At 39.1% G+C, this 22,392-nt stretch overlaps 1 protein-coding gene across 1 annotated transcript; it reads right to left on the minus strand.

Annotated features, from left to right (window-relative positions):
• Positions 1 to 22: 22 nt before the first annotated feature.
• sh2d3a (SH2 domain containing 3A) lies at positions 23 to 19,311 on the minus strand. The gene is given in 21 exon segments (XM_054603667.1): positions 23 to 2,562; positions 3,486 to 3,671; positions 3,908 to 4,019; positions 5,949 to 6,120; positions 6,604 to 6,719; positions 6,886 to 7,047; positions 7,945 to 8,139; positions 8,277 to 8,434; positions 9,074 to 9,193; positions 9,929 to 10,014; positions 10,112 to 10,428; positions 11,357 to 11,500; positions 11,849 to 11,965; positions 12,109 to 12,148; positions 17,115 to 17,196; positions 17,199 to 17,271; positions 17,424 to 17,482; positions 17,580 to 17,609; positions 18,701 to 18,818; positions 18,937 to 19,035; positions 19,250 to 19,311. Coding segments are annotated over 20 exon segments (2,571 nt in total). The 5' UTR covers positions 19,027 to 19,035; positions 19,250 to 19,311; the 3' UTR covers positions 23 to 2,368.
• Between the last annotated feature and the right edge of the window lie 3,081 nt (positions 19,312 to 22,392).

The raw sequence follows: 22,392 nt of genomic DNA on the forward strand, positions 1-22,392 counted from the left end.
TTGGAGCTGTCCTCCTCCTCTTTTCTCTCAGCCAGTGATGTGTGTGGCGAGATGAAAGAGAGTGATTAGAAAGCTTGTTATCCTACACTCCCTCTCTCTGCTCTCCAAACGCAGACTGTATGATCTTTATGGATTCCAGCTCTTTTAAATCCAAACTTGTGAATGTATACCTGAACTTTTTTTTTTTGTTGTTGTTGTTGTTGTTGCAGCGTTAAGTGATGACTAGCGTGACATATTCAGCACCATAGTAGCCTTTAGCGCTACATATTTTTATGTTGATATATCCTTTCACTTGACTTTTCCCCCCCACATTCCCCCTCTCTAATAACCTGCTGATCCTTTTCCTTTTTGTAACACCGTCCTTCCTCTGCAAAAACCTCTCTCCTGACAGGATAATGTGAGTTTTTTTTTTCTTTTTATCATAGTGATGTTTTATGACTTATAACTGGATGAAAACCACTACTCTTAGCAACATCTCACCATGGAGTGTCACTGTAAAGGATAGATTTTAAATGTGGTTTTTTTATGTTGTCTTTAAACAATAGTCACGTGTCCGTATGAACATTTGAAATAGGTTTTGTTTGATGCAATCATTCGTCTTGTTCATACCGGCTCCGATTAGTTCCATTCCTATTGTGCTTCTGGGGGACAAAATCTCATTCTGGGTCAAGTTTTTCAGAAAATAAGAGGATTAAGCAGTCTGGGTTAGACTAATCAAGTGGGTATTTCTCCAAAGTTTCATTTTTTTTAACACAAAATTACCTGTGTGTTGCTATCCCTCCAGCTCAGCAGGAAAACACCAGGAGGAATTACAAACTAAAAAGAATGTCAGTTTTGGTATACAACCTCTTTTACATAACTACTTCAAGTTTGCTGGTGCCTCATATGAGTTTTAAATTAACTTTGGAATATATATTTGGGGAGGACTGTTTAAACCACCAATCAGTATGAACAGGAAGAATAATAACAGCATAATTAAACTGCTCCAATGTACATATACGCATGTGAGTATTGTTTCAGGAAGACTTAGAAATGGAAACTTGCCTTGCATTTTTTACCATGTTATAATTCTTGCCACAAACACTTGTTAAACTGCCTGCGTTTGAGGTCGCTGCTTCAGAGATCATCACAGCACTGACGTCATAAAACCAGAAAAACGTGCAACTCAAAAGTGGATAACAGACCATTATTAAGTCCTCGTCTTCACTTTTAAATTCATACTACGCATTGAAATGGCAGAGTGATCTCTGGTCCTTAACTGGTTCTTTCCCTGATTATCATACTTCATACTCTGCTTTCATATTTTGAGCCTCCAGCTTTTCACTGTTAGTGACCTTCTCCAAGTCTCTGAAACAATGATCATGGTTGAAAACCTTTTTGAATTAATGACACCAGGGTGGATTTCAAAAGGAAGGAAATGGGAGGTTTTATGATTCAGCTCCTTGCTGGATCACTGCCAAGAGAACAGTATACACCAGTAAAAAAGTAATAGCACTTTTAAAATCTGATAGGAGTGTTTATAGACTCACATCAAACTAATTGGACATTCCTTAATACACGTCTGAGCGCAGAGAAACTTTCCTCTTTCAGCAGATGAATCCGTCTTCTCGTGTCAAACTCTGCACTGTGAAGCTCAGACTCTACAAATCTTACATTGAGCCATATACTGTTTACCCATCTCTGTCTCTACCACTCTGTCCTGCACTAGATGTTTTCTTAGCATTTTAAAGGGGTATTATTGTATGATCCATTTTTAAACAGAAAATGTACGTATTTACATGTATTGTTTTGAGTCATAAAGTGAAAAAGAAAAAAACCCCATTTCTTGTCTTTGTTTATTTACAGTATCATTTGTAAGAAATATTACAAATGCATACATTTAACATCCATTTATTGCATTAAAAACACTGAAATAGAAAAACACAATTCCCAGTGTGGTCCTTTACAGCAGCAGGTCATGTACAAAGGGAACTATCTGTTTGAGTCATGTTGATCCTTTTGAATCTCAAGTATCAGAGTGGTGTCCATAAAACGGTGTCTGAGTATCAGAAATGCACATTTTAAGAAGTTAAGAGATGCTAGTTTTTTGGGTAAACCGTTCCAGATTTTCTGAATCCAACGCAGCTCTTTTCACAGTGATAGACTGCCCAGGATCCACAAGTTCAAGATACAACTCATTCCATTATAAGTTAAAAGTTGACAAGCTTGAAAGTCTCTCACATCTCAAAAATACCATTTCATTTATGTCCGTGTGACCTCAGGGGCGAGATGCGCAAAGGCTCAACTAAATACATTTGACTTTCGTATTTCTCTCCTCTTGTGAAAGTGCTGACTTTCACGTTTCACTGGGTGAAACGGACCCTGAGGCTCAGGTTAGAGGGTCAGGTGTCTGTGGGGTGATCTCCAGGGGTTCCAGTTTATCAGAGAGTACACAAAGAATCTTGTCAAACTTCTCGTAGCGCTCCTCTCTGTCGGCCACTGCCCCCGACTGACCCCAGAACAGCCGCAGGGCGAACTCCGTCCGGAAAGCCTCCAGCAGCTCAGGGACCGGCTCCCAGCTTCCTGTTGAAGAAATGTGACGGACATCAGATCAGATACAAAGAATTATGTAATTTCACATCAACGTCATCTTTTACATACTATGTAATGTAGAGTAAACACACTTGCTCTGGCTGGAAGTACAAACAGGCCTCAAGTAAGAACCACTCAAACAGACGAGTTCTTCAAGCTCACAAGTGGTCCAGACCTGTTCTCACAAGTCATGAACAGAGTAACAGTGTACTGTACTAGTTTATTTTTGTTGTACTATAATATGAATGTTTTTAACATACTATACTAAGACTTTTTTGACATACGATAATGTGAAATTTATATAACTTCTTTTTAATATACTATGACTTTTTTTGACAGATTTTTGTTCTAACTTCTTTATTTAATTATTAGTTTGATGCCTTAATCTGAATGAATTTGTTACAGATATCAACTGAAATAAAATAACTATTAATACTAGAAAAGAAACTAAAATAAAAATCATGCAAGATAAATAATCTGTTCACAAAATCATCGTCTTTGGGTTGCCAATTTGAGGTTTGATAAAGACAAAACGAATCTTTCCTAGATTGTTGAATTTAATTGTCATATTTTGGTTTGGTCATTTATATTAAATCGTTAGGAATTGTTAGGAAATTCATTATAAGGCAAACAGAGCAGAACAGTTCGCCTTATACAGCAATTTAGAGTTGTGATTAATGCTAATTATCATATCTCACTACTGGAACTCACATCTCTTTTTATTAATCAGGTTAAAACCAGATATGTATGGCAAATTGGACAATTAAGAGAGAATTGGTAAAGCTGTCATTTGTACAAAGCACCCTCATGGAAAAAATAAAGACTTGGGATAAGAATAGAGTAATGTTCTGAGGCCCATTTGTCTGTTACTGTCTAATGAGAGAGAAGACATTACTGCACATGCATGCGTGTACCTGTGAGCAGAGACTGTGCGTGCTGCTGATAATCTTGTGCGTGCAGCGCGGCACTGCGAGCCGACTGGAGGACGTCGTAGAGCAGCTGACAGCCTCGCTCACTGTTCTCCACTGGGTCGTCACCCTCCATCGCCATCAGCAGAGGAACCAGGTGTGGCACGGCGATGGGACCTTGGACTACCGAGCCTACAGAAAAATATAAAAGCATATAAGACCCCATGCAATACTTTTGATACTTAAAAAATGGGTAACAGTGCTATGTATACAGCACTTTTCTAGGTATTGTGGAGTAACAATGTACAAAGCATTTGAATGGCTCCAGAGGGAGAAGCATGAAGTCTGATGATTTGTATAAAGCATATTCGATGAAGCTCCTATTAATTGTTTTGTAATGTGTCTTAGTGTCAAACACCACCACTCACTGTCTCCATCGTTCAGCAGGTTCATGAAAGGTTTGAGTTTCTTCTCAAATAAAACAGCCGTCTCTGTGTGGTTCCTTCTCAGCGCTCGCCATGTCATCTCCAGTCGCATTATCTGCATGAACAAATATACATATTATTTTTTTTAAACATTTCTTATGAAATGCTATGAGCTTTTAATGATCTTTTTGTGAATACTAAACTATGACTTTGTATGACGTTTTTTATGGCATACTATACTATGACTTTTAATTTGATATGTTGTGTTTTTTTTCACTTTTTCGACATACTATGTCTTTTTTACTATGATTTTTTGCATACTATACTATGACTTTTTTTCTACATCTGTCATACTATACTATGACTTTTTTTGACATACTGTACCATTACTTTTTTTTCACTTTTTCCGACATGCTATACTATTACTTTTTTTTCGACATACTATACTGTCTTTTTTTTCACTTATTTCAACATTTTTATACTATGACTTTTTTTTCACTTTTTTCGACATACTATACTGTTGAGGTAAAGATTCATTTCAGTTCATATCAGCTCACATGACTTTGCCTTAAAAACTACAAGTCCCACAATGCACCACCGGCAGGCCAGTGCAGGCTGCTCATTACCCTTTTAAGTTGGAACACCTGTGAATGGAAGGTCTCTCAGCAAGCATATCAGCAGAGAGAGCAACAAACAAAGGATTCAACTCGTGGTACAAGGAGCCACTGGTACGGTAACAAGACTTTTTATTGTGATGATTATTTAGTAATCATTTATACAGACAGCATGCATATCAGTTTGCTGCATGCATATGAGTTTGGCTTTTTGGTTGAGTGTATTTTGTTGATTGTTCAACTTAGGTTAATGTTTGATGAGCTTTCCTTAAAAACACCAATGCTGCATACTGTTTGCATTTCAACAGTCTCTTAGTCATTAGTTGGGATTGTTTCAGAAAGTCCACCTGTTGTAAGCCTTAGTACTTGGTACTGAGAATTGTTTAAAATTTATTTGCATGTTTGGATAACTTATGCTTTTTGTGTTTTGAAGGTTTTCAACCTGATAGACCAACCACTCATCAACAAGAAACAAATAAGGAAAAAAAAAATTGAGCTGTGTTGGAAAGAGTTGTCCCGTGCCTCCTTTGAGGCTCATGTACCAGGCCATTTCAAGTTGGGCAAGAGTTGAAAAACACCTAGGAACTTGTCATATACTATGACTTTTTTTCCACTTTTTTCGACATACTATACTATGACTTTTTTTTCCACTTTTTTCGACATACTATACTATGACTTTTTTTTCACTTTTTTCGACATACCATACTATGACTTTTTGACATGCTGTACTATGACTTTTTATTACTGTTTTTTATCAGACTAAAACATGACTTTTTTTATACTATGACTTTTTTGCCCTTTTTTTTTTCGACATGCTATACTATTACTTTTTTGACATACTCTAAAATGACTTTCTGACATAATTCTTTAATTCAATTTTTTATGACATATTTTACTATGACGCCTGTGACGGAATATTATAATGACATTTTACGACATCAAATATTATTATTACATTTCATGTTAGTTTTTCATGGCATACTATAATATGACTTTTTAAATTACATTTTTTTTTTTACATACTCTAAGACATTTTTTGAAATACTTTACAATTACTTTTTATGACATTATTCATTGCATACTATACAATGACTTTTTATGATATAGTATACTTTAACTTTTATTAGCATAAAGCATATTATTGTTTGACTATTTTGTGTCATATGGCATAATATAGAATAGACGCACCATACAATTACTTTTTTATGACATACTTAACCATTTAAGTGATTTTTCTTTTACATTTGTTATGGAATACTATGAGTTTTTAAATATTTTTTATGACGTACTATAGAATGACTTTATGACTGTTCTCATGGCATACTTTATTATGATGTTTTTATGAATACCTGTCACTTGTTTATCTAACAGGATTAAAATCGCGTTACTACAGTGAATAACCAAGCATACGTTTGTGTTTATTACATTACCTGAGGCATCTCCAGAGCCTTCATCACAGCTGAGAAGGAGTAGAGGTTGTGGGCATGTTCTTTCAGGGCTTGAGCCAATAATATTAGTTTATGTAAGACAGTTGACCTTTGGCTCACAGTTCCAGTGCAGCCAAGGATGTCCACTGCGACTCCTAGTGCTATTAGATGATGCCTAAAAAATGAATAGATTAGAGGTGTGAGAGGGTTGCAGATTGAATAATGCAGTAGGTGGGGGACAGTTTTCTCACTTCAGTCGCTATCGAGACTCAACCCCAGAGCAATAGAAGTAAAAGGAATGTTGTGGTGGCCACCCCAAATAATTAAAAAAATGACATTTAAAAAAATATAAAGCACCAACATAAATGTCCCAGTTTCTCTAGATAATCCACAAAACTACTGTTTACCGGGGAAAAAAAAACATTAAGCCTAACCCTAAAATCTGTCGCTGTGAAATTTATCTTCTTATGCTTGGCGCCCCAAACAAAAGTCCTTTCACGGGCATTGTTTGTCATAAAGTGAGAGATCAGATATACCTTACAGCCTGGACAAATTACAACAAAGATATCTGCATGGCTATATACCACTTTGTGAGGAAATGTGCTGTTCTTGTTGTATGGGTAAATCAACTCTTTCATTGCATGCCAGTCTCATGTACCTTTCTAACAAATCCTGTCGTAACTGGCGTCCGTGTGGCAAAGTGACAAGCTCCAGCCCTGATCCAACTCCCATAATCATCTTCTGCTCATCAGTCACCCCAACAATGCGTGCGACCTGCAGCACATTGGTCATTATGAATAATACTGAAGCAGTGTGAATCATTCAGAATAGTGAAGTTTTAGTCCACTATTTGCATTTGATAGGAAGTTACCTTTGTTTTGAATTTGTCTGGAGTGCAAACATAAACAATGAAACGTATATTGATTCTGACGGGAGCTACCTGGCAGTCGACACTGAGCATGTGTAGAGCAGTACTGTCGGCCTTTGAGCGGTTGAAGATCTCTTTGAGTGTCAGCAGGACGATGGGCTCCAGAGGGCGGTTGTTCTCCGGCAAGAGCAGCGACTCAAACTGATCCAACTGGAAACACGAGACCGACTCCACCTGTGATGGAGTAAGATGGATATTACAACGAAAATCTATTCGCTGACTCTTGAACTTGCTAAACTTGCTTGTGTTGTGTTATCAATTAGAATGTCTAAAATCTAGTCTGAATTTATCTGTCAGTGCTACATTAAAGTTGCATGGAAATACTGCTGCAACTTCAGATTATTTAAACTTTCAACTGAAATTACAATTATTTTCTTGCAATTATTTTGATAATAATCTATAAAATCAAAAAAAATTCAAGAAAATGTCCATCACAATCTCTTAGAAGCAAACATGCTATCTTAAAAAAGCGGCTTTTGTCAGACCAACAAACCAAAACATAAAGGAATTCAAATAATCAAACAATCTGTACACATGCGACATCCTCTGTCCCGAGGGTCCCGGGACAGAGGATGTCGCATGTGTACAGATTGTAAAGCCCTCTGAGGCAAATTTGTAATTTGTGATTCTGGGCTATACAAAATAAACTGAATTGAATATACTATCACAGAAGACAAAGAACACCAGTAAACATTCACATTTGAGGAATGGGAACCACAGAATTTTAGGATTTTTAGAAAGTGACCTTTGCTGAATATATTTTTGCAGACTGACTAATCAACTAATTATCTCACCACAATAATAAACAACTTTGACAAAAATGAATGCAGAGTTGACAGCTCTTTCATTGATTATATAAAACAATTATTTCGATTATCAGAAAGGTTAAACTGTACAGCATGCCAAAAAAACCCCACTGAAATGCAGAAACATCTAGTGTTTACATGGTTGTGATTAAGAAGCTAATACTTGCAAAACACTGCCTTAATCCTTTAAAACATATCACCTTCATATCTACTTAGAACAGAAAGCTATTATATAAACTATAAACCGTATTTAATTTATACAAACTTGTGGCTTTTCAAAGTGCCAGTCTTCCACTTCCTCTGCCTTTTTCTTCTGCGGCAGCACCGGCAGCTGTGATGATTCTTCGCTCTGCTGTGCCTCCAGGAAGCCAAAGGAAGTCTCTGTGAGGCGGGCGCGGCTCTGCCACTTCTCCTCTGCACGCAGTCGGTCCACATGACCTTTCTGCCGGTCTTGTGGCACCTGGACACAACAGCAAGAGGACATAAACTCTCCATGGAGGATTTACAGACTGTAAAAGACAAATTACCCTGAATAGAAAGAGAGATCACACATAAAAACATGACAAGCTGAGCTGTGATTTGTGATGACTTCTTTACCTGGATGACCAGCTCATCGTAGAGAGAGGAGGGGTTAATGTCCCGGTCAGTGGGCGGAGGACGGACGCTATTGGCAAACACTACAGAGATCCTGAGAGGTTTAGGAGGAGCTCTGGGGTGCAGCTGTCCATCTGATCCTCGCAAAGTTACACCACCACCTACAGGGACGGAGGAGGGAGTTATGCGTCTGTGTCTTTGGCAGTCTCCATATTCAGAGGAGGCACAGCTATGGTGCTTAAACTTTTAAGCTGCTGACTTATTCACACATACAAGTTGAGCTCCAGAAAGGCTCAAGGGATTTTTTTTGCCCTGAAATGTAACTAGCCCCTTCTGTACCAAGCATCAAGGCCATAACCAAGATCTTAGAAATACTGAGATTGTAAGCAAAAGTCATAAAATACATCCACCCCTTTAAAAAAAGGAAGTCTATAATTTTTTGCTTAATTATAAGCATTTCATATAATTAGCTGCTCAATTATATTTTATGTAAATGGTATGCTTCTTTCAAGGAAATTACTCTGAAAATTGTCTCTTTTTTACCCTTTAATTAGTACCAAACCCTTAGTATTAAGTGTATTATTTCCCAAGCTCTAAATTCTCTTAAAAAATACCTCTCCATACAAGAGTTGGGTCAAAAAATGATATCGACTGTGGAATGAAAACTTCCTTCAGGCTGCCAAAACCCACAAATTGTCTGTATTATGGCAGAGCCAGACAGACATTTGTGATGTGCAATAACTATCTGCTACTTGCTTTTCTTTCATCTGACCATAAATGAAAGTATGTATGCCTGTCACCTGGATAGGAGGGGCGTGTGTGTCGTGGTCGTGGGCTCAGCAGGGGTTCGCTGCCGGTGCGAAACACTGGGGAGATGGGGGCGGGGCCAGTGTCCTTCGACTGAGTGTTCTGTGGAACGCCTGGATGAGGAAGAGTGACAGAGGGAAGTGGAAAGATAAACAAGACGGTGTCGCAGAGAACTGTTTCTTCTCTGTGCTCTGATGATGGTTTTGCGTCATGCTTTTACACCTCCTCAAATCAATTCTGGAAAAACAATACAGGTCAACCATGCAGGACAGGAAGCTGACCACACATGCCCACTGGGTGCTTTTCGGGTTGCGCAACAGCTCAATCGTGACTCTGTCGCAGTTCAAATGTCCACAAATGTATTTTCGAGGCCTGCAGCAGCAACATATTCACAGTTTTTTCCCTGGTATGTTTGTGTTTTACAAGCAGATTGAAAATAATTTAGCAGTCTGTTTATAATCAATGTAGCAACAGATCCTTTGTGCCTGTGCCTAACTTGTTTTAACTGCTATACACAGAATGTTCTCTTATCTTCATCTGCATATTAGCGGTTGGAAAACTAGTACATATTGACAAAGAAATAAAGCAAATATTTCATTTATGTATAAATAATAGCATCTTTATACATTTAAAAGTGAATTTCATGCTTCGGAGATACAAGCTGCTCCGACAAAAATAGACCTGGTGCATAAAATATCTATGTTTGGAAAGAAGAGCTCCTCATGAGTCAGTGTGCATGACAGCACAGTGGCTGGAATGAAAAGATGACTGTCTCCTGCGGCTGCACGGAGCTGCATCCAGTGGCCATTAGGGGTTAGCGGTGACAGACACATGAATGTATAACGTACCAGTTCGTAGGTTGCTGTCAGACTGTGCAGACTGAAGTGAAGGTCTACGTCCAACGTTCTCCAAGTTCGCAGGCTGACTTCCACTCCTGCCACGCATAAAATAAAGTTCTTTAACATGTAGTTTGTTTCAGCACTCTACATGTGTATGTGGACTGGACTACATTTCGACAGACTTCCTCCCACCTTAGCAGCGGATTGATGAGCTGCAGTGTGTCGTTATGTGCAGAACTGAGGCTGCGCCTTTTGTCGGCTTGACTGTGTTTCTCTTGCCCCGCACCACCACCACCACCACTATTGCTACTACTGCTGCTGCTGCTGCCTGTGGGCTCTCCATGTCGCTCGATGATGACACGCAGAGGAAGGGTCCGTGTGATTGGGTGAAAGATCACAGCGCCAGAGGCCTGGGAGATGGGCCGACGGTCGCCCACATAGAACCGGATCAGAGCAGGAACATTGTCAAAGCGATCCTCCTCAAACTGGAACAGCTCCCGAGTGTAGCCCTGTCACACAGACGGAGGCACACACATAATGTACCAAGCAGAGCCTTTACAGGAATAGTCCCAAAAAGAAATCCATCTTTTCAGTACCAGATTCTCACCACCCAGAGGCTAGACAGGTGAATATTGTAGCTTAGCGGAGGTCAGCTCACACTCAGTTAACATAGTGACCCTGAGTCGCAGATTTAATTTTAAAAAGCATCAAAAAGTCCATAAAAATGTCTCAAATCCCTCTTACAGCATAAGCCACTTCTCCACTATTGATCTGCATGCTCAGTATGCTCCAAACACTCATCACTTAGTCAATTATTGGCAAAATATTTCTGCACGACTTTCAGAAATATGAGGGGGCAATAGTGCAACATAAAATATACAGTTTAAAGTATATATGCAGTGTGTATTTTGAGACTGGGAGATTGAAACATCATGAACATACAAATCAACGGTTGAGAAGTAGATTATACTCCAGGTGTGATTTGAGAAGATACGATGGACGTTTTGATATGTTTATTGCTATGTTTATATGTTATTTAATTTGAGAACAGATATGTTTATATGTTATTTAATTTGAGTCCTTTATTGTAAACACTAAGAATCAAAGCTGACTGCAGCCGCCAAGCTACAAACTTTTCAGAGCAACGTAGAGGAGGTGGATGTTTGATAAACAAATGATTGTTTTTAGGTTTTGATGATTTGCACAAAAACATTAAATTTATATTTATAATTTTTTTTTTTTTTTAAGATTCTTTTAACAATCAATTATTCTAACCCATAAAAAATGAATTAAACAGTGACATAAAATGCAGAAAAATCCTCACATTGAAGAAGATCAGACCAGTTAAAAGTTGGCATTGTAGCTACATAAATTATTTTAACAACTAATCCATTATCCCCCATTTGCAGTACATGTAGAAGCATAACATTGACATACCTTTTTTGGACGAAGGATCACTCGTATAATCTTAAAGTGCATGGGCCCATCCTTCCAAAAGCAGCTCAGAACGTAGTCTCCGGGGCAAGAGCTTGAGTCACGGACCAGGAAGTCTCCGTCCCTCTCAAACAAAGACTCTGCAGCCTGGAGACAAGTCAGCAGGTTAAGTTAATCCACATCTTCTTGAAGGTAGGATTTATTGCAGGACGGTGGGATTAAACTGCATTAGTTTCAGCTTTGTGTACCTAATAAATAAACTGGCAACTGTGTATGAAACTTTAGCCGCCAGCCATCCAGCTTAGTTTAGCAGAAATACTGGATTGGGTTGCATTTTTCTCTGTCTAAAGATAAATCATCCTTTATAGATGTAAGACTGGTATTTATCTCCTTATCTAAGATTTTTCCCAATAACAATCTATTCCTTTAATTTGTTTTTTATAATTTTGCTATTTAAGTGCATATACAGCGAGAACAGTGTGGTCCATTGAGCACCTCTCTGCTCAGCGGTCCGTGGTACCATGCGTGGCTCGTCGGGTCATCAGTGCTGAGCTTCAGCTCCTCCTCCAGCTCCTTCTTAAATGAGTCCATGTCTCTTCGACCTCCAAACACCTGCGAGGCACGCAGCAGAGACCATAGTTACGCATATTTACTCACATTTTGTATGTGTGTATGGTATGAAGGGAAAATATGTAGGAAAAAAAAAAAAAAAAGAGGCAGCTATAGAGGGAGAAGCCATATGATTAACCTCTTACCTTCAGCTGGCTGAGGTATGCGCTGACACTCCTCCTCTTGCTGGAAAACAAGAGAGAAGAGATGATTTGGAGCTATGAAACTCAACAATAGGGAGTCACAGATATGGTGCATTGTTCTTGTTTTAAACATGAATAGTACAAGGATGGAAGGCCAATGCCAAGGTCTGGATCTGTCATTAACACCACAGAATAACTAGGGGACCTTTTGATAGCGTGCCTCTTTTTCCTTCTTCCTTCCTCCCTAAGCTTCCACTTTCCTGTGTCTGTAAATACAAGCTCAGAGAACTCACAGCATGGCAGCTCAACAAGAAAACCTCAGCCATCACATGAGCCATTAGCCATTCTAGAAAATCTACATCTATGTCTGCCTCTCGCATGGTTTAACAATGTGGAACAAATCGTGTGTTCAGGGATCGCTGGAGGGATATGCACAAAAAGTGGTGTGACACTTACTTGTTTGACCCTGAATACGACAAATAACTATACAACATCCACTGAAGCACAACACACACACACTTTGATACTTTTAATTGTACTAATTTGCCAATTTTCTTAGGTACAATAGCAAAATCTACTTTGGTCAAATATAACAGTCAGACAATAAATCCTACATTCATGCGGGCTATGATATGTAGCTTTGCTTAAAACAGTTTTAGAATGGATTTGATTCAACTTCATGGTTATTTTGGAGGCCTTGTAGCATGTGATGCTGTTAAAAGAAACCCCTTAAACTCCTTCTCTTCCTTTACAAATCCAGCCACAATCAGGCCGCTTGTTATCAAATAGACAGAGTCAAACCAAGATTTTAGAAATACAGAGGCACCAAAACAAAAGTCTAAATAAGTTCAATTTGCATTTTTTTTTACATTTAATTTATTGAATTTAATGGTGAATTATATTTGCAGCAAGACCTAGAGCGGTACTGCAAACATTATCTGGATATCAATGGCCTATAAACATTGTGTTTAAGTTTATAGGCTTAAGACTTATCCCATTTCCAAACATAAATCTAATTGCTGTTTCAAAGCCCTCTCAATGCTGCCAGAGATACTTTTGTAGTGGAGAAACACTGACTCTTTTATCCCTTTAAGTCTAAAAATACAGGAATGACTCTACATGCCCACCCCATGTATGTTTTTAACTGTAGAATGTTAAGTCCCCCAAGGTTGTTAAAACCACCAAACTCAGAAAAAAACATCACCACAGTGTCCTCATTAGTACTGTAGCTGTGGTTGTGCTTAAACCCAAGGCTGTGGCTTCATAATGCCTCGTTTTGTCCGACTAACATGCCCAAATATAGAGATATAAAGACAAAAACCCCCCAGCAAATTCTGAAAAGAAAACTGAGGTTATCAAATGAATTAAGTGTAGATTAAGATAAAATAATCCTTTATTAGTCCCGCAGCGGGGAAATTTGCAATTGACTAAGCGATTGATTAGCTCTACTCTACACTTCTTTTCTGCGCTTTTATTGTGTCGAGTATAGATTTGAATGCACTAAACCGTCACGTACAGTGTCAGAGTATCAGAGAAAACACTCTGTAAATAAAATGTATGATTATAATTAAATGTGCTGCAAGATTCTGAGAGTTGTGATCACTTGATATAAATGGGGTGGCCTAAAAACAAATTAAACTCTAGAATCCTTAATACAATAAACGTTGAAACAGAACCTCTTTTTAAAACATATATAACATTTATTAAAAAGGTCTGTTGTGTCGTAAAAATAAATAGTTTAGCTGATAAAATGACAGCGTGTTCACAATCAAATAAGCAACAACACTGCCAGGCCGGACGCGCAACATAAGAACAGTCATTCAGATAAATCACAGCTGTAAGATGTCTTGTGAAGAAACAGCCTGCAACATCCTGTTTGAGGGGCGTTGGTCCAGGCAGCAAAACAGAAAACACCTGAGCAATGTGCTGCAGAGACACACAACCTGACAACCTGACACCACATTTAACTTTGTTTAAACACAATTTTATTAAGCTTCAGCAGAATTATGTTGTGTTATTCTTGTGTATGATCTGATACTTTAAACCTTAAAAGGCCCACTTTAATCTAATGACTACATTCAATTGGTCTCCTTTCTTCTTCTTCTTCTGTGTCAAGATTGTGCAACAGGTAGATGACGTTACTGCTCCAGGTAAGTAGAGTAGCAGTCAACATGACGACTTTATTCTCTATCAAAGACTTTAAAAAAATTGAGAGAAAAGTGAGATTTTAACATCTTTATGTGTCAAAAACGAGGAATAAATGTCCATAAAGTCATCAACTGCCCACTAAAAGTCAAACCAACGTTTAAAAAAAAACAAAAAACGTCACTAACGTCTAAAGTCTCGCGTTAACAACCGTTAAGACAAAACTCAACCGTCGTTCAAACCGCTGCTGAGCGTCAACGGTCAACGGCCAACGGTCCTACCTGTCGGGTCTCTTCACAGCGATTTGGTGGTGAAGTGACGCCGCCAAACAACAGCTGCGGCGAGGCAACGTCCAAGTCGTCTCCCCCGTCGGTCCCTCCCAACTCTCCCCCCTCTCTCTCCTCCTCCTCTCTCCTCCCCCGCGCTGTTTCAGACGAGTTCCCACAAGTTCTCCCTCTCTCTCCCTCTCCACCCTCCTCCCTCGCCCCAAGGCCCCGGTGCTGAAACACCGCTATCTGCCCGGCATTCCTCGGATACCGACACAAGCCGAGTTAACACATCACCTGGCCGCAAGTCAGCGTTACATGGTGGGTAACTGAACACAACATAACCCCCCCCACATATAGTACTGATTTAAGATAGCAAAAGACTAACGTTTTATTTACATTATTGCTCTAATATACATAAGTTTATGTTCATTTCTTTTAACGTTTTATTTACATTATTGCTCTAATATACATAAGTTTATGTTCATTTTTTTTAACGTTTTCTCATGTGGCCGCTCGTTTGGAAGGCTGCTGTGATTCTGGTGCCGCGCATTGATATCAATCTGTAGTGCGGTTAGGTGTGTTTATCCGTTGGTTTCGAACGCTCCTCAGCCAATCAGAGCCTGACCTGAGGCCCGGGACTCTCTACTTCACCTGGCACTATATGTTCGGTTTAACAACCTTTTAGGGTTCAGAGCTTTATGTCTGGTGAGCAGAGATGTGCCTGAACTTGACAGCCAGCCTCCATTTAATAATTAATAATAATAATAATAATAATAATTTTGTTGTATAGTATGTGTATTTATTGTCTGTGTAGTTGAGCTGCTGCAACACTTGAATTTCCCCCATGGGGATCAATAAAGGAATATAATAATAATATAATTAATCCTTTATCCCTGTGCAATATATTACACATTACATATTACACATTACACTGTGCAATAATAGTTAAAATAGTTTTTTTTCTGTCTGTAAATACAATATTTCAGTTATTGTTGTTTTTCTACTGTTTTTTGTTTCTATTGCTTATTTATAATGCTTGTTTTTTTTATCTTGTCTTCTTCTACTATGTCTCTTGTGTGCACTTTACTCTATGCTGCTGTAAGCCTGCAAATTTCCCCGCTGCGGGACTAATAAAGGATTATCTTATCTTATCTTATCTTATCTTTATTAGGTCCCACAATGGGGAAATTAGAATTATCTGCATTTAACCCATCCCTGAGGAGCAGTGGGCTGCTAAGAAGCGCCCGGGGGGGAACTTATTTATTCACTTAAAGTACTTGTCAGTTGTACAACTCAATTATGTATGAAAGGAAACAACTTTTTTAAAACTAAATTAAAGGGCTGGTTCACAAAAATTACAAAAAAACATACAGTATTGTTTCACTTACCGCTCATATGAACTAACCATAAAGATGATTGGGATGTTATGTGCAGTGGAAAAGCACAGGTCTGGGGGCCTAACCAGAGGCTATGTATGAACATTTCTTGGTGGAGGTTCAAATGGTTCAATCTAAAGTAGGGAAGTCCTGATCATGTTTTCTGCTCTTGATCACAATCTGAGCACTTCAATATTTTTTTTTCAACATAATACAGTTGCACAGTACAAGCTCCGGAAAAATGATAAATATGTTTGGCAGCTGAGATGCTGAACTTGTTTTCACATGTTTTATTAAATGCTTGACAATATAGAACCTTATATAATCTCCTATATGCACATTTCAACCTACAGATGAGCATAAGTTCTGCTCATTAATTGATTGTCAGAACAATTATTGGCAAATGTCATTTCGAGCAGAAATGCAAATATTACCTTGTCTCAAGCGGCTAAAGTCTGAGGATTTGTGGTCTTTGTTTGTTTGTTTGTTTGTTTGTTTGTTTGTTTTGTCACAGTAAATTAATACCTAAAGGTTTTTCTTTTTTGGTCAGACAAATGAAACTGGAACACTGTTTCTGGTAGTTGTTGTAAATGTTCAGAGCATTCAGGACCACAAACTGAATTCCAATCACTCCCTTATTATTGTGGTGGCATCAGAAATTAATTTGGATACCTCCAAACTAGAGCGCATGAAACAAAAACTATCTGCAGGGTTAAATAACACCAGGGAAAGAGTGAAAATAAACATGTCTCTCTGTTATTTAGGTGAACTGGCCCTTTAATGCTGAAATAGGGCCTGCAATACACCTTCTTTTTAAAGGCGACTTCAAGATTAACTACGTTCAAACAAACACACACAGTGGCCTTTGTCACTCAGTCCTTGATCGCTCACTGCGGAGGAAGTGTGACCAAAATATCAAAGTCCCAAGGTGTGTTGTTTACTGTGTTAGTCATCAAAAAGCAGCTGTTCTCCTGGTCGATAAAAGTAAGCAACGTTAAATACATAATGTTATTTTATATCCTTAAAGGCATTTCATTAATACTGTCTAGTGAGTACACATTCACCTTACAAACTCTGACATTTTATGAGGCACTAGTTGATTATTAGCCAAATGTGAACCTGGAGAAAGTGGGTCACACACACACACACACACACACACACACACACACACACACACACACACACACACACACACACCACCCATTGTGGGTCATCTTACCTGCGTTTGCTGTCCTGACAGCGCTCCGCCTCGCTGATAGCGTTGTCCTCGTTCAGGGGGCGGAGCTGGGAGCAGGAGGCGAGAGGCGGTGTTTTTTATCAGCGCGCTGGAGGCGGGGCAGCACACTCTGACGAAACAAGTCCTTCTTAGGCTTCACCTGCAGGAAAAATTGTGGTTGAGACCCAAACAGTGTGCGTGTGATGCGGCTAACGATTGCATTGTCTTATTTTATTTATTTTGAGTGCCGGAGGTGTTACAGTTGACGTCGACTGTTTTGTGATGCTATAGCGCCAAACTTAATGGTCTCACCAGATCCATAGACGACCCCAGGGAGTACTTTCGGCTCACCCTGCGCTCCACTTGCACACCTGAGAGGACAAAAGGACATTTTAAAAGAATACTTTGACATTTTGGAATATATGCATGTTTGCTGTCCTGCAGAGTTTAAGAAGAGGGAATCCATACCATTCTTATGTCCGTCCGTTAGATATGAAGCTGAAACAAAAGAGATGTAACATGTTAATTGGTGAACCTTTAGAGGTTCTGGTAGTTTTTGTCACCTTTAGCTAGATATTTCCACCTGTTTCTAGTCACAAAGCTAATAAGCATACTTCCCAAAAACTATTCCTTTAATTGGATATGAAATACGCCTTTATACAACGTTGTTTCATTTATGAAATTGTCATTCATGCCTTACTCTCTAGATTTTCACATTGAACTTCTTCAACTTCTCTACATTACAATGGGAAGGAACAAGCCAGTAAACAACTAAAATACATATCAGTATAACTGACTTAATAAAAAGGCGTGTACAAAGTGTCAGCGCTAAGCATGAATGATTTCAACAACTACTGCTCTTTCATACTTTTCCTTTTTCAATATGGCTGGTTATCAAACTTTAAAACTTTTTAAGTAACGGACCTAAATGTGTCGGTAACACAGAGTATCTGACTGTGTTGAAGCTTAAAGCTGGTATTGAATGTCTGGTCTTTATTAACTTGTTTACTTCTTAGTTGTATTTTAATGAAAAATTGCTAATCTTAGACAATTTAATTGACAGTGAATAATAAACAATAAATTAAAATCTTTGAGATTAGCACTTCAAGCACAACTGTTGTATTGAAGCCTGCGTTGCATTAGCATTTAGCATCTAGAAATAAAATAATCTTTACATGAGCTTCTCTCCGAGTCTGCATTATAGCACAGGGATGCTTTGAGCTAAATGCTAATGTCAGTATGCTAGCATGCCAACGATGACAGTGTTATCAATGTTAATTTAAGTTCAATGTGTACTGTGTTCACCATCTTAGTTTGCTAAGTAGCACTAAACAAAGAGGACAGCTTAGAATGATAGGAATCACAATGTGTTGCTTGTTTTGCAGGTCTTTAGTCCTAAACAAAAGACTTGGACACTGTCAAACTTTGACCTGCAGGAAATGTCAGGGGACCATCCAAAATATGAATGCATTCTGTGTCACAACTTTGTAGGGCAAAAATGCAATACAATGTAATATGTTTCCACTTGATAATCAATCTTTTTTTTTAAAGACTATTTGAATATAGTATTATTGGCCAGTTAGTGTCACCAGAGTTTGGCTCCAGACTCTGCTGGTGTCTTGACAGTTGATTGAGGATGGTCTCTCTGTGAGTTGCATCCTCGATCCCCGAATCCTTCAGCTCTCCGTCCGTTACACCCAGCAAACCCTGGAAACAAAAATACAAGCAGAGAGTGAGAAAGCAATAAAAGAGAAATTGCACAGAAAAAAAAAGAGAGAAGAGATATCAAAAGCGCATACAGATGCATTTCAGATCTTTCACTTACCTCCAGACCATAATATTCTCTCTCCAGTGTCTTGGTGTACTGGGGCAGGCCGATCTGTTTCAGCCACCAGGCAATGGAGCGATTATTCATGTCTGAACACTAAAAGCAAGGGAAGACTGTGGTTACATACCAGAACACATGCACACACACACATGCTTGTACATGTTTTTTTTTCCTGCAGAGGTTTCTGAGTAAAGTACTAATAAAAGAGTGCAGTGACATCAGCTTACTGTAAGAAACCAGCCAACCAGACGAATAAGCAGAGAGCACTAGTGTTGTTTGCCTTGCAGCAGCTACAGTATGTAACACCTACCTGTTTGCAGGGTTCTACCGAGGCCCACTGGGATATCACTCCTCTCTTTCTCCTTGTTATATTTCTATCTCATAATGGCCCTTTCTCGCCCTACATTCCCCTCGGTTTTCCTTCCTCCTTTGCAGCTGCTCTCATCCAAGTTGCAACTGTCTCTCACTTTGTCATTGTGGTAATGGTGGAAGCCCGCTCCCCCTCAAACCTGCAGGGTCTCTCGAAAGGCCAATCAGGTTGTGCGGTGGGCACACAGAGCCCCACAGACAACAGCAAATCACAGTGCATGAATTAGCATTAGCTCTCAGAGGGAGGAGAGAGCAGGTTGAGGCTTGTCACAAGAGAGAGAGAGACAGAGTTCAGAAAAACAAGAGTCGGGGAGATGAAAATGTGAGACTGTCGGGGCGACATGTCAAGTCAAAGTTCGGCATGCATGCTCTGCGGTTTGCCTGGCAACATGTCTGTCCAGGCAGTATGTTAGGAGATACAGTATCTGCAGGGGAGAAAAAGGAGATGTGAACAAGGCTGACACCTAGTGTTGAAGTAAAAAGTGACACAGACCTTTTTTCTCTCAGGGTGATTTAAAGAGGAACTCCACCAACCTACACTTTATGAGTATTACCACTCAGACTAAGTTAAGTTGTTTTGTATAGTCTGTGACTGATGTTAAACAGGAAGCATTGGATTTGAAAGACGCAGCTGTTTATGTGACAGTGAGTGTAACAAAAGATGTGCATTATGGGTAATGTAGGATCAAGCATTTTTGGAGCTTGATGCATTCTTTGGATTAAAAGTTAGGATATCTCAGCCTCTACTGCTTCCATTTTGACTAGTTTTTGTTAATCTATCTCTCACAGGTCTCCAAACTTTCCAGATGTAGATTACTAAATCACTGGAGGGCCCCTTTAACCCTTAGAGACCCACATGGGATTTTTTTTAAAAGGGGAACGGGGATCTTTAGGGGGAGATAGCAGGTCTGTCAACTGAAAGCTGGGAACCTGAAGATTGATTTGACTTTCAGCACAGCAGAGTTTGACAAGTTGTTCCTGTCACAAATCAGGAATAAAATGTATTAATCAATTAAAATAAATTGTGAAAGTGTAAAAGGGCTTTATGAGTGCATTATCTACACATCGAACTTCAAACACAACTCTGCTACCTGCCACCTGCAAAAGTTCTCTGATGACTCTGCAGTCGTCGGCCTCATCTCCGCCGGTGATGAGAGGGAATACAGAGAACTGAACCAGGACTTTATAGGATGGTGCCAGCGGAACCGCCTCCAGATCAACTCTGGTAAAACCAAAGAGCTGGTGGTGGACTTCCGCCGGGGTAAACACTGTCCTCCGGAACCAGTGAACATCCAGGGACAGGACATTGAGATTGTGAAATCTTATAAGTACCTGGGTGTTCACTTGAACAATAAACTGGACTGGACTAATCACACAAATGCACTTTATAAAAAGGGTCAGAGCAGACTGTATCTGCTGAGGAGACTGAGGTCCTTTGGAGTGCAGGGAGCACTCCTGAAGACCTTCTTTGACTCTGTGGTGGCATCAGCCATTTTTTATGCAGTGGTCTGTTCAAGCAGCAGCATCTCGACAGCCGACAGGAAGAGACTAAATAAACTTGTCAGGAAGGCCAGCAGTGTGCTGGGGTGTCCACTGGATACGGTGGAAGTAGTGGGAGACAGGAGGATGATGGCCAAGCTATCATCCCTGATGGACAACACCTCCCACCCCATGCAGGACACCCTGGCAGCTCTGTGCAGCTCCTTCAGCCACCGGCTGCTTCACCCCCGGTGTGTGAAGGAGAGGTACCGCAGGTCCTTCCTTCCTGCTGCTGTCAGGTTGCACAACCAGCTCTGCTCCCAGTAGGCCACATGACACTAAAAACCTGTGCAATACAATAGTTATAATAGTTTCTGTCTATATAGATACTATTTCAGTTACTGTGGATTCTTTACTGTTTTTTACTGTTTTTTTATTGCTCATTTGCTTATTTATAATACTTATTTTTGATCTTTTTTTTTTACTATGTCTCTTGTTTGCACTATCTTCTATGCTGCTGTAATCCTGTACATTTCCCCGCTGCGGGACTAATAAACGATTATCTTATCTTATCTTATTAATATATGACGGCCATACCCATGTTCAGTTATGTCTCATAAGTTTTTGCAGTAAAGTTTGGTTAATACCATTTGCTCCACAGATTTGGTGCTAAATTTAACCATTTCTTTTACCACTTGTGAATTGATTAAAATTATCAAGAATCCCTCCAGAATATCAAATTAAGACACCGTGAGCTTGAGGAACACCATATAAAAATTCATTGTAAGATTTAGCATCTAACACATTTAAACATTTAGACGTTTAAATATTTCTCTCACCCCAACTTTATGGACGTGCCAAACTAAATGACTTGAGTAGCCCCCTAAGAAATCAGCCTTAAACTGCAAACCTGGTTTCAAACTTTCACACCAGCAAGCGTCTTTCCTGTCAAAGTGTTTTTTTGGTTATTATGAAGCTCCAGAAGCTGAACTGTAACTGGAAAGGTGATGGTTAAAGCAAGACACAATTTCCCCCTTATATGTTATATTTGTATTACTCCTTAATCTCACGTCAATATGATGTGTTTTGGGAGGATGCAGGGAAATCAAAAAGTTTCTTTAATTTTAGTTATCCAGCAATATATGCATTTTCTTCTCTACCCCTCAGTCATGCCCGTAAAAGCTACCCTTCCCTCTTGATCACATCTCTTATACAGAGTTTGAAATGTTATGCTTCAGTGGAGGGATATCAGCACACCCTTTCCTATGTCATATTTGACTGCAGAAAAGACTGCAATCTAAAAATAGAAATTGTGTACTCCATCAATATCTTATGCCTCTAAAATTCAACATCTATTTCCAGGAGGAATATCTATACAATGTGTGAGTTTGGTTGAATAATTTATGTTCTGGACATTTAAAGGTAAAACTGCTAAATCGGCCATACAGATGGGTGAATTTGATACTTACAATTTCAAGAGTAAAAATACTCATAATGCAAAAATAATGTCCCCCGTCAAAGATTTTATGTTCCAGCTGTTAATCAAGTAGGGAAATGTAATTATTTAGCATACTATTGTGAATGTAATCCTTCAACATTGAAAAT

This window comes from Anoplopoma fimbria, chromosome 9, assembly GCF_027596085.1.
Source record: "Anoplopoma fimbria isolate UVic2021 breed Golden Eagle Sablefish chromosome 9, Afim_UVic_2022, whole genome shotgun sequence".
Taxonomy (NCBI): Eukaryota; Metazoa; Chordata; class Actinopteri; order Perciformes; family Anoplopomatidae; genus Anoplopoma; species Anoplopoma fimbria.